Source organism: Mesoplodon densirostris, chromosome 6 (assembly GCF_025265405.1).
Source record: "Mesoplodon densirostris isolate mMesDen1 chromosome 6, mMesDen1 primary haplotype, whole genome shotgun sequence".
Lineage (NCBI taxonomy): Eukaryota > Metazoa > Chordata > Mammalia > Artiodactyla > Ziphiidae > Mesoplodon > Mesoplodon densirostris.
In genome coordinates, this window is record NC_082666.1 from 111156069 (window position 1) to 111169459 (window position 13391).

Below are 13391 nucleotides of genomic sequence, written 5' to 3' on the forward strand. Positions count from 1 at the left end.
ATCTTTATCAATACATTATTTTCCTTTTTTTTGGATAGTAGGCATCATAATGGGTATGAGATTGTATCTCACTGTAGTTTTGATTTGCATTTTCCCAAGATTAATGATGTTGAGCATCTTTTTTTCCCCAATTTTTAAAATGTGGTAAAATACACATAACCTAAAATTTACCATCTTAACCTTTTTTAAGTGTACAGTAGAAAGGCATTAAGTACATTCATGTTTTGCAACCATCAACCCCATCCATCTCCAGAACTCTTTTCATCTCATAAAACTTAAACTTTGTACCCATTAAACAATAACTCCCCTTTGCCCACTCCTCCCAACCCCTGGCAATACCATTCTACTTTCTATCTCTATGATTTTGATTACTCTAAGTACCTCATGTAAGCAGAATCATACAGTATTTTTATCGTTTTGTAAATGGCTTATTTTACTTAGTATAATGACTTCGAGATCCTTCTATGTTGTTGCATATATCCTTTTCTTTTTGTGTCTTTAGATCTCAATTGAGTTGTTCATAGACAGCATATAGTCAGATCATTTTAAAAATCCATTCTGCCAAATATCTGTCTTTTGATTGGAGAGTTTAATCCATTTACACTTAATTACTCATTAAGTGTAATTAATGAGTAATTAAAAAGGGACTTCCTTCTGTCATTGCATTTTTTGTTTGCTTGTTTGTTTTTATGCCCTATAACCTTTTCGTCCTCATTTTCTGTGTTTTTGTCTTTTTTTGTGTTTAGTTGATTTTTTGGTAGTAAAATCTTTAAATTTCATTCTAATTTCCTTTTGTGTATATTCTACAGATATTTTCTTTAACGTTTACCAGAAGATCACATTTAACATCCTAAAGTTATACCATTCTAATCTGAATTTATACCATCTTAACTGCAATAACATAAAAAAAAGCCTGCTCCTTTTACACCTCTATCCTCTCCCCTTTCAGTCATTTTATTTTTCAGCTTTATTGAGGTATAATTGACAAGTCAAATTGTATATATCTAAAGTGTACAATGCAATGATTTGATATACAAATACATTGTAAAAAGATTACCATTAACACATCCATTACCTCACAGTTGCCTTTTGTGCCTGTGTGTGTGTGTGTGTGTGTGTGTGTGTGTGTGTGTGTGTGTGTGGTGAGAAAGCTTCAAATCTACTGTCTTAGCAAATTTTATATATACAATAGTCCTAACTATAGTAATCTATACTATATGCTGACCTGATTATATACAGCTTTACATATTTAATTTGCATACTGTACATTAGATCCCCAGAATTTATTCATCTTATAAATGAAAGTTTGTACCCTTTGTCCAATATCTCCCCATTTTCCCCAGCCCCAGCCCCTGGCAACCACTATTCTACTCTGCTTCTATGAGACTTTTTTTTTTTAAGATTCCACATATGAATGACAGCACACAGCATTTATCTTTCTCTGCCTGGCTTATTTCACTTAGTATAATGCCTGCCAGGTTCATCCATGTCATTGCAAATGGCAGGCTTTCCTTCTTTTTATGCCTCAATAATATTCCATTGTATGTATATACCACATTACCTTCATTCATCTGTCAAGGTACACTTAACTTGTTTCCATATCTTGGCTGTTGTGAAAAATACTGTAATAAACACAGGACTGCAAATCTCTATGTGATACTGATTTTGTTTCCCTTGGATAAAAGCCCAGAAGAGAGATTACTGGATCATATGGCAGTTTTGTTTTTAATTTTATGGAATTTTCGTACCATTTTCCCTAATGGCTGTACCAATTTACATTCCTATCAACAGTGTACAAAGGTTTCCTTTTTTCTACATCCTCAACAACACTTGTTATCTGTTGTCTTTTTAAAATAGCCATCCTAATGGGTGTGAGGTGATATCTCATTGTGGTTTTGATGTGAATTTCCCTAATGACTAGTGATGTTGAGCAACTTTTCATGTACCTAATGGCATAGCTATGTCTTCCTTGGAAAAGTGTCTATTCAGGTCCTTTGCCCACTTTTTAATCAGGTTACTTTTTTTCCCCATTGAATTCCCTACATATTTTGAATATTACTCCTTATCAGATATATAGTTTGCAAACATTTTCTCCCATTATGTAGGTTGCCTTTTTATTTTGTTGACCGTTTCCTTTGCTGTGAAGAAGCTTTTTAGTTTAATGTAATCTCACTTGTTTTTGTTGTCTGTTCTTTTGGTGTCATATCCAAGAAATGACTGTCAAGATGAATGTCAAGGAGCTTTTTTTATGGTTTTATGGTTTCAGGACTTACTTACATTTAAGTCTTTAATCCCTCTCAAGTTGATTTTTTTCAAATAATGAAAGATATGTGTCCTGTTTCATTCTTTTGTAGTGAGTATCCAGTTTCCCCAACACCATTTATTGAAGAGACTATCGTTTCCCCATTGTGTGTTCGTGGTGCCCTTGTTGAAGGTTAGTTGATGATATATGTGTGGGTTTATGGACTTTCTAATGGAACTGAGTTCTCTGGTCAGCATGTCTTTATATGACAGTATATTGTTTGTTTGTTTTGGCTGCACCATGTGGTATGCGGGATCTTAGTTCCCTGACCAGGGATTGAACCTGTGCCCCACCACAGTGGAAGCATGGAGTCTTAACCACTGAACTGCCAGGGAAGTCCCAGTATGATATTATTATATCTTTGTAATTAGGAAGTGTTAGTCCTCTAGCTTTGTTCTTCTTTCTCAAAAATGCTTTGGGGGGCCTCCCTGGTGGCGCAGTGGTTGAGAGTCCGCCTGCCGATGCAGGGGATACGGGTTTGTGCCCCGGTCTGGGAGGATCCCATATGCCGCGGAGCGGCTGGGCCCGTGAGCCATGGCCGCTGGGCCTGCGCGTCCGGAGCCTGTGCTCCGCAACGGGAGAGGCCACAACAGTGAGAGGCCCGCATACCGCAAAAAGAAAAACAAACAAAAAAATGCTTTGGGTACACAAGGTCTATTGTGGTTCAATACAAATTTTAGGATTTTTTTTCAGTGAAAAATGGATTAGAATTTTCATAAGAGATTTCACTGAATCTATAGGTTGCCCTGAGTAGTATGGATACTTTAATAATAATTATTCTTGCAATCATAAACACAGGATTTTCCTTCCATTTGTTTGTGCCTTCTTCAACTTCTTTCATCAGTGATTTATAATTTTCAGTGTACAGGTCTTTCACCTCCTTGGTTAAATTTATTCCTAAGTATTTATTATTTTTGATGCTATTGTAAATGGGATTGCTCTCTCAATTTCCTTTTCAGATTATTCATTGTTAGTGTATAGAAACAAAACTGATTTTTGTGTATTGACTTTGTATTCTTCTACTTTGCTGAATTCATTAATTATAACAGTATTTTCTATGCAAACGTTTCAGTTTTTTTACATATGAGATTATATCATCTGCAAACAGAGAAAATTTTAATCCATCCTTTCCAATTTGGATGACTTTTTTATTTTTTTCTTGCCTAATTACTCTGGCTAGAACTTCCAGTTCTGTAGAATAAAAGTGGTGAAAGTGGGCATCCTTGCCTTGTTCCTGCTCTTAGAGGAAAAGCTTTCAAGTCTTACACCACTGAATCTGATATTTGCTGTCGCTTTTTCATATATGGCTTTTATTATGGTGAGGTAGTTTCCTCCTGTTCCTAGTTGGCTATTTTTATTGTGAAAGGATACTGAATTTTGTCAAATGCCTTTTCTGCCTCTATCTTTATTTTTTATTTATTTTTTGGCCATGCTGTGCAGCATGTGGGATCTTAGTTCCCCAAGCAGGGATTGAACCCACGTCCCCTGTAGTGGAAGCACAGAGTCTTAACCACTGGACTGCCAGGGAAGTCCCTTTTTCTGCCTCAATTGAGATGATCATGTGTTTTCCTTCATTCTGTTAATGTTGTATATTACATTTATTATGTAAGTTGAACTGTTCTTGCATCCCAGGGATAAATCCCAATTCATCTTGATGAACTTTTTTTTTTTTTTTTTTTTTTTTTTGCGGTATGCGGGCCTCTCACTGTTGTGGCCTCCCCCATTGCGGAGCACAGGCTCCGGACGCGCAGGCTCCGGACGCGCAGGCTCAGCGGCCATGGCTCACGGGCCCAGCCACTCCGCGGCATATGGGATCCTCCCAGACCGGGGCACGAACCCGTATCCCCTGCATCGGCAGGCGGACTCTCAACCACTTGCGCCACCAGGGAGGCCCCATCTTGATGAACTTTTAATGTGCTGTTGAATTTGGTTTGCTAGGACTTTGTTGAGGATTTTTGCATCTATGTTTATCAGAGGTATTGGCTTGTAATTTTCTTTTATAGTGTCCCTGTTGGGCTTTGGTATCAGCGTAATGCTAGCTTTATAGAATGAGTTAGGGAGTGTTCCCTTCTCTTCTTCAATTTTTTGAAAGAGCTCGAGACAGATTGGTATTAATTCTTGACAGGTTTGGTAGAATTCACCAGTGAAACCTTAGGTACAGAACTTTTCTTTGTTGGGGTGTTTTTCATTATGATTCAGTCTCCTTATTTGTTACTGGTCTGTTCAGATTTTTTATTTCTTCACAATTCAGTCTTGGTAGGTTGTTTCTAGAAATTTATATCTGTCTTCTAGGCTATCCAATTTGTTGGCATATAATTTGTTCATAGTAGTATTTTATGATTCTTGTATTTCTGTGGTATCAGTTGTAGTGCCTCCTCTTTCATTCCTGACTTTGGTTGCATCTTCTCTCTTTTTAAAGTAAGTTTGCTAAAGGTTTGTCAATTTTATTTTTTCAAAAAACAGCTCTTGGCTTTGTTCACCTTTTCTATTGTTTTCTAATCTCCATTTCATTTATTTTTACTCTTATAATTGCTATTTCCTTCCTTCTGTTAATGCTGGGCTTTTTCTTTTTCTAGTTCCTTGACATGTAAGGTTAGGTCATTTTTTAAAAATATTTATTTATTTATTTATTTAGGCCACACTGGCTTTTAGTTGCAGCATGTAGACTTCTTAGTTACAGCACGCATGCAGGGTCTAGTTCCCCAACCAGGGATCCAACCCGAGCCCCCTGCATTGGGAGCACAGAGTCTGACCCACTGGACCACCAGGGAAGTCCTAGGTTGTTTATTTAATGTACACACTTATCACTACAAACTTCCTACTCAGAACTGCTTTTTCTGCATCCCATAAGTTTGGTACGTTTTTTTCCCATTTGTTTCAAGACACTTTTTGATGTTCCTTCTGATTTCTTCTTTGACCCACTGGTTGTTCAGGTGTGTGTTAATGTCCCTTTTTGTGTGTGTGAAATTTCCTGTCAATCATTTCCAGTTTCATGCCATTACAGTCAGAAATGATACTTGTTATGATTTCAGTTTTCCTAAATTTGTTAAGATATGTTTTGTAACCCAAGGTATGATATATTCTGGAGAATGTTCCATGTGTGTTTAAGAACAACGTATATCTTCTGTTGTTGGATGGCATGTTTTGTATATATCTGTTAGGTCCATTTGGTCTAAAATGCAGTTCAAGTCCAATGTTTCCTTACTGATTTCCTGTCTGGATGCTCTATTGTTGAAAGTGGGATATTAAGGCCTCCTATTATTATTGCATTGCTATCTATTTCTCCCTTCACATGTTAATATTTGCTTTATATATTCAGGAGCTGCAATGTTGGGTGCATACCTATTTACAATTGTTATATCTTCTTAATGACCCCTTTATCATTATTTCATTATTTATGACCTTGTCTCTTGTCACATTTTTTTACTTAAAGTCTATATTGTCCGCCAGAAGTATATCTACGCCTGCTCTCTTTTGGTTTCCATTTGCGTAGAATATCTTTTTCCATACCTTTGCTTTCAGCCTACAACTGGCATTAAAGCTGGACTGATTATAGGCAGAATCTTGTAGGGTGTTGGGTCTTATTTTTTTTCCTTCAGTATTAACCCAGTCAGCCTCTCTGTATCTTTTGATTAAAAAACTTAATCCATTTACACTAGTAATTACACTAGTAATTATTAATAGGTAAGGACTATTTCCATGTTGCTAAATGTTTTGACTGGTTTGTAATTCCTGTGTTCCTTTCTTCCTATTTTCATTTGTGATTTGATAATGTCTGTAATGTTGTGCTTTGATTCCTTTCTCTTTATCTTTTGTGTGTCTACTATAGGTTTTTGCTTTGTGGTTTCCATGAGGCTTACATAAAAGTTATTTTTAATTGATAATTTAACTTTGATCATATATAAAAACTGTACCGCTTTACACTCCCCATTTTATGTTTCTGATCACACAATTTACATATTTTTATATTGTGTACCATTAACAAATTATTGTGGCTAAATTTTGTCTTTTAGCTGTTATACTAGAGTTAAGTGATTTACACACTACCATTACAGTACTAAGGTATTCTGAAATTTTTTTGAATTTATTTTTATTGAAGTATAGCTGACCTACAATACCATGTTAGTTTCAGGTTTACAGCAAAGTGATTAGAATACACACACACACACACACACACACACACACACACACACTCCCCTATCCCTTTGGTAACCATAAGCTTGTTTTCTATGTCTGTTTCTGTTTTGTAAATAAGTTTATTTATAGTAATTTTTAGATTCCACATACAAGTGATATATATTATTTGTCTTTCTCTATCTGACTTACTTTACTTAGTATGATAATGTCTAGGTCCATCCATGTTGCTGCAAATGGCATTATTTCATTCTTATACTGAGTAATAGTCCATTGCATATATATACACCACATCTTTATCCATTCATCTGTTGATGAACACTTAGGCTGCTTCCATGTCTTGGCTACTGTAGTCCTGCTATGAACACTGGGATGCATGTATCTTTTCAAATTAGAGTTTTGTCTTTTCCAGATATATGTCCAGGAGTGGGATTGCTGGATCATATGGTAACTCTGTATTTAGTTTTTTAAGGAACCTCCAAACCATTTTCTATAGTGGCTGCACCAATTTACATTCTCATCAACAGTGTAAGAGTATTCCCTTTTATTTTATCCAAAATGAAAAGTTTATGTTTTTTGCAAATAGCTTCTTTCCAGAAGACAGCCGTCTTCTCATTCTCTTGACAATGTCTTTTGCAGAGGAGAAGTTTTTAATTGCAATGAAGCCTAGCTTATCAATTATTTCTTTCATGGATCATGCCTTTGGTGTTGTATCTAAAAAGCCAAACCCAAGGTCATCTAGATTTTCTCCTATGTTTTCTTCTAGAAGTTTTACAATTTTGAGTTTTAAGTATAAATCTACAATCCATTTTAGTTAGTTTTTCTGAAGCGTTTACGGTCTGAGTCTAGATTAACTTTTTGCATGTGGATGTCCAGGTGTTCCAGTACCATTCTTTAATCTGTTCCATCCATCTATTTGTCTATTCTTTTGTATTCAGTAATTTGTATTATCAGGGGCTCGGTTGTCTGTTGCATATAATTGTTATATCTTATTGGTGAATTGACTTTTTTATCATTATATAATGTTCCTCTTTGTCTCTTGTAACAATTTTTGACTTAATTAGTCTATTTTGTCTAATATTAGTAGAGTCACTCCTGTTCTCTTCTGGATACTGTTTGCATGGAATATCTTTTCCCATTATTTTACATTCAATTGATTTATGTCTTTGAAACAAAAGTGAGACACCCATAGTTCGATGAAGGTGTGAGAAATCAATGCAGTTTGGTAAGCAAATCTATTATAGGTCTGGGTCTCTACTGTATGCTTCCATTTATATAAAGTACAGAAAAAGGCACAAGTGGCCTGAACTGACAGACTCAGGGACTTATCCCTGAAAGGGAGTGGGTGCAGAAAGCACGAGGGCTTTGGGGGGCTGCCTGCCTCCACCTGCTTTCTCATCTGGATGGTGGCTGCAGAGTGTGTCCATTTTGCAAATATACAGCCACTGGACATTTGCTTGCACTCCTATGTATGTGTGCTATACTTCACAAACACTTTAGGGTAAATAAAACAAATCTTGATTCCTTAAGAGATGAACAAAATGGGGCCTCCCTGGTGGCGCAGTGGTTAAGAGTCCGCCTGCCGATGCAGGGGATACGGGTTCGTGCCCCGGTCTGGGAGGATCCCACATGCCGCGGAGCGGCTGGGCCCGTGAGCCATGGCCGCTGGGCCTGCGCATCCGGAGCCTGTGCTCCGCAACGGGAGAGGCCACAACAGTGAGAGGCCCGCATACCGCAAAAAGAAAAAAAAAAAAAAAAAAAGAGATGAACAAAATGGATCCTGGTGTGTGTGTGTGACCATTGATTCCTATTGTTCTCATGGAGGCCCACGAGGGGGTGTGCTCATACTATCCAGGCAGGGAGGCCTTTTCTGTGGGTAAGGTACTGTGGCACTGCCATTTGCTTAGGAGGAGGAGCCCTGTGTGGGGGGGGGGCGGGGAGGAGGGAGCCTCCGCTCCAGGGACCTAGGCTTACCAAGGCAAGTTCATGGATGACTGAGGTGAGCTCACAAGAGCCAGTGTGCTTTCCCACAAGAAATCTGACAAAATGATAACACATCGCTCTTCCAGCTCTGTTTGGGCACAAATGAAAGGTGAGAACAGAGGCAAACCTGATGGCATCTGATCCCTGCCAAAATTCCACACCAGGTGATGTCAGACTGGAGGCATATCTGTTTTCCCAGGAGGCTCCCAAAGGCAGGAGGCAGTGTCTCCAAGCTGGCGCTGTTGTTTCCAGCTCTGGTAACCTGCTTGGGTGTGTGGGGGTGAAAACCACTGCAGAGAGATGGAGGAGGTGGCAGGAATGGGGACACTCCCTCTCGGAAAGGAAGACCAAGTGGAAAGCCTTTCAGCTCTAACTGACCCCTCCCATGGGCTCCCCAGGACCCCACCCACTCAGGAGCCTGCCACTCCTGAAGAAGCACATGTTCAAGGGCCTGAAGCACACTGAGGGGTAGGGAAGGCCTCAGCATATGTGCTTGTGCAAATCAAACACCCCAAAAAGCAGGACTGGGCCAAGAACCGGGTGGTATCCCCACCTGAAAAAGAGCCGGCCCTGCTCAGCTCACTGCCAATGCCCCCTCCTCCTGGGGGTCTCCTCCAGATCTGTCGCAGGCTCTCTTCCCAACTTCTTCCAGGGAACTGTTGGGATGACAGGCCAGTAGGGAAAGAAGACTCCTTCTAGCTCCTGAGTTAGAAAAACAATTTTCTTTGGAAAGAAAGTTTCAAACCGAACATGGGTCCACGCTACTAAAGTGGGACGGGTGGGGATCGTCAGAAGGAGGGGGCCTCTCAGTGACCATGAAGCCAAGGGAGACTCCGGGTGGAGGGAGGGGTCCTGGGGAGATGCCAGGGTAGCAGGACCCTGACCTCAGACAGCCTCCCCAAGGGAAGCCCTGAGATTTGGGTGAAATCACTCAGGCCTGACTGAGACCATCAGAAGGAGAGGTGGCAAACTGTCCCTAAGACTTCCTGTTCCCTCAGACATGATTTGTACCCTATGCTCACACTCACAAGCAATCACTGGGACGGGCTCAGTGTGCCTTGAACACATTCCTGCAGGTGAACATGGTTTTGTGCTCACAAACAAGTAACTCTTGTTGCCTGCACCTATTCATTCCTGGGTACAAAGAGCAAGAGTTTGGAGGGCAAAGGATCCCTCGTCATGCAAATCTCTTGGCTTCCTGGTCAGTACAATGCAAAGGCAATGTGCTCTCGCTGCCACGCTGCTGGGTGCTCACGACACCTGACGCCCGTCACGGGGGGCACCCCGTCTCCCCTTCCCCCAACGCCTCCTGAGATGGGCTCCAGGTTGGTTCCAGTCTCCACCACCAGGGTTAATGATAGGCTGGTTTTCTTGTTTTAGGTGCTGGAATTATAGTGCATTGCTGGACCCACAAGTCATCGGAGCAGGGGGTCAGAGCAGCCACAGAGAACAAGTCTTGTGCTTTGTCTTTTTATTATTCTTTATTTACTGGTCCTACCAACGTGACCCTTTACCCAGGCCCACTGTTCCTATGTGCACTGGCTTTACAGACATTTGTGCCATATGCCTGTGTCCCAAGTTGTGACTGATTTCTCCTTCCTATTCCTTTTCCATGCTGTGCCTCATTTTCTCAGAATCTGAAGGCATTTTTGTTTGTTTGGGTCTGTGTAAAGGTTCCTTGGCAGGAGAACATGCATATGATCTTAAAATAAAGACAACATTCTGACACTAAGGTAATGCACAGAAAATATACAGTACACAGACATCATTGCAAATAAATACCCCGTACAGATGAAGTTTTTGTAAATGTAACATTATTTCTTATGAATCAACACTGTAAGAGAAGGTAAAAATAGGGGTCCCTACAACTAGGAATAAAAATGCTTATTCCAGGAAACAGAATTCTTCTCTTCTTGCTCCTTATATTATTATAATTTGTCCTGTATTTTGGAGGAGAGAGGACACCTTTTCTTCTTCCTCCTCCTTGAGTACCAATTTGACCACTTGCACAACCTCACTCAGCAAATCAGGACAGGACACAGATCTGGTTTGCTAAGGAGCTTTAGTGACTTCTGTTTCCTGAAATTAACAGTGATTAGTTAACACCAAGCAAGAGAATATATAATGTCTCTCTCTCACATTTGCAAAGAATACTATGGCTAGCCCTCACCCCAATGCACGGGGCCGACGGTGCCGGCTCCCCTGCCACCCGCCCCACTCTTCACAAACGTGGCGTGTTGTTCACATAGCTTGCTTAGCTTGTCCCATAAAGTCCATTTGGTTCCCAAAGCACACTCAAGGTTTGTGTTCACTTTCGTTTTCTCAGCCCCTGAATTTGCAAGGATCTGCACAGTAAAGAATCACTGACTAACAGAATTTTGCACAATTGCTGTTTTCTTTCCCTCAGTGAAGATGCCCAGGGTCAGGTTAGAAGGTGTGCACCTGTTCACACTGATTGGTCCACACTGGCCTTCAACATTCCCAACTAGCTCTTCACTGTCCATTTTAGAGAATAAACTACGCTGGGACACCTCCCTAAACTGATGAAGGCACTACTGGCAATGATTACTAACAAAAAGGCGTTGAAATATAACACCCTAAAAATCGACGACTGTAGAATTTTCTAAGTGTACCACAATTTGGCACAACCACCGGAGTAACAAAACAATTCCAATTTGGAATTTCACTGGTACAGTTGTATAAAATTCTGTTAATCAGTCATGCTTCACAATGTCCTAAAACCCAGAAAATTCTGGAATTTGTAGGTAATACTACTCATTCAATAATTTATCTTTTTGTTTTCAAGTGCCTTTTACTGTTTAACCAGAGCAAAGGTCAAGTTTTCTTCTTGTTACATTGAACTATTCCTAAGAATAATAATAATACAATATGAAAAACCCCAGAATCCGAATACCCTGGATTTCTTAATGAACATGGCATTTAAAATCTGTAATTTCAAACATGAACCACAATGCCGTATAATTAAAAGGCTGCTGAACCACAGCACGGATACATTTAGCCGGGCTCCTTACCAAGTTGAAGCCTTCACCTAAACAGTCTAGAGCTACACGCTAGGAGGACACATCTGTGCCATGTGCTGATAACAGATCAACACACCGTTGGGAGCTACAGGACCACGAGACAGACTACGGCATCTGAGACCGTCTCTACGCCAGGGATGAAGGAAGCAAATATAATATCAAAGTATCAAAAGTGCACAGGTGGATTGGGTAAAAAAGGAGTATCTGTAATTAGGGAGACCCCAGTGGTGAGTGTTTCTAGAGGGTTCCTAAGCAAGCCTGGTGGTCGCTGTCCAAGCAGGTTCTTCAGCGCCTGTACAAAGGCCTTTCCAAGCAGCAGCTGGCGGCATTCTCAACATTAAAGCTCTTATTTCCTCTGCCATTAAAACCTTGGGGAATGCTATTTTGAAAAGAATCCAAAACCGTTTCTAAGTGGACTTTTAGGCTGCCTTTCCTTCCTCTGCGTGGGCCCATGGGAGAGGAGGGGAGGGGGCTGCAGTGTGACAGGGCCGGCGGCCGAGTCCTCCCAGCAGCTACTCTACAGCTGAAAATGGGAGAAAACAAGACAACGTTAGAACCGGTCACCCGTCGGACAGCTAAAGCTCTCACCGAGCTGTGAGGGCGTGGGTGTGTTAGTTGGCAGCAGAGAAGACCTGCATGTGTTAGGGGGCGCCGCTGTCCCCGAGTACCTCATGAAGACCCTTTACTTTACAGGTATGGAGAGAAGCTGTGTGCCAGGCTTGGCAAGGAGGCAGAAGCAGTATGCGGCGCCAGCGGGCAGCCATACCCCTGGAAGTCCTGCTTGCAGAGGGGAGATGACCTGACATCTTCTCAAGTGGGAGGGGAATCCAAGACCTGACATCCCATCTGCAGAACAGCCTGGAGCTGGGTATAGGCACACAGAAGGGACAGGTATGGTCCATCCTGTATATCTTCACTCCGCAGTCTGCCAAATCCAAGTTGGTCTGGGTAGCACCTGGCATCTGGTGGGAACTGAGACATGCTTGGGAATTAAGGGAAAGAGTGGAATGGGGGCAGATACCTGCGTGTAGGGACAATGAAAATTCGCCCTCTGGGCCCCAGAGAGAGGAGGCAAAGAGCTATTCAGGGAGACTGCAGCTTCATGGCTGGTGGGCCCCATGGATGACATGGAGGGAAACACTGAGAGAAGTTCGGCTGCCAAAGCTCTTGGTGTGGGTGCAGCTTCTGAGCATGGGGGAGTACTGTGGCTGCCTTTCCTGCCTGTCACCACCTCTGGAATTGCACTGATGATCAAGAACCATATTCCTCCTACTGTGAATCCGGAAACTAGCCCTGGGTCCATTCAAGGTTCCCTTCCCACACCAGGCCGGGCTTCAGTTAATAGGTGTGGGACCCAGTCCCTCATTTCAGCCTGGCCTGCTGGTAACTCAAGCTCAGGTTGGGGGTTTCCATGGCCCTGTTTCTTGTAGTCTGAAGCCCCCTGAGAGGAAGGCCTGATAATGGGCAGAGAGTGAAAAAAAAATCCAACTGGAAGCTGGGGACACTCTAAGTACAAAAGGATGGGCTTCCTGTGAGGACAGAGGTCTGGCCAGGCACTTGGCAAGTTTTTCTCATTGGAAAAAACCCAAGCCTTTGGCCTGCCAATTTGTCACCTTGCAGGCCACCAGACAAGCATACAAATCTCAGAAAGAGAAGCTGAGGCTGCTGAGCTCTGGTCTGGGGTGTGGCTAGGTATGCCTGTGCCTCTTGAGCATGACCGGTGGTGCCCAGTGCACATGTACGCCTGGGCTGGAGGACGTGGGCCACAGGGCTGCTCTTCCTCGGGGTTTAGGGGAAGGAATTCTGTAATTCTGACCCAAATATAAACTGTAACAAGATGCCGCACAAACTACAGAATAATTCTCTCCGTAATCTGTACCAAGCACAGAGTGTCCTCCGAGGCTGCACCTGGGATTCAGGCTGGAACCTCT

At 41.7% G+C, this 13391-nt stretch overlaps 1 protein-coding gene across 1 annotated transcript in view; it reads right to left on the reverse strand.

Moving 5' to 3' along the window:
* Positions 1-9875: 9875 nt before the first annotated feature.
* The window catches only part of BICD2 (BICD cargo adaptor 2), a 52164-nt gene continuing 48648 nt past the window's right edge, over positions 9876-13391 (reverse strand). The window contains exon 8 of the mRNA XM_060102419.1: positions 9876-11983. Coding sequence (XP_059958402.1) covers positions 11978-11983 — 6 coding nt within the window. The 3' untranslated portion in view covers positions 9876-11977. The remainder of the gene's footprint in view (positions 11984-13391) is intronic.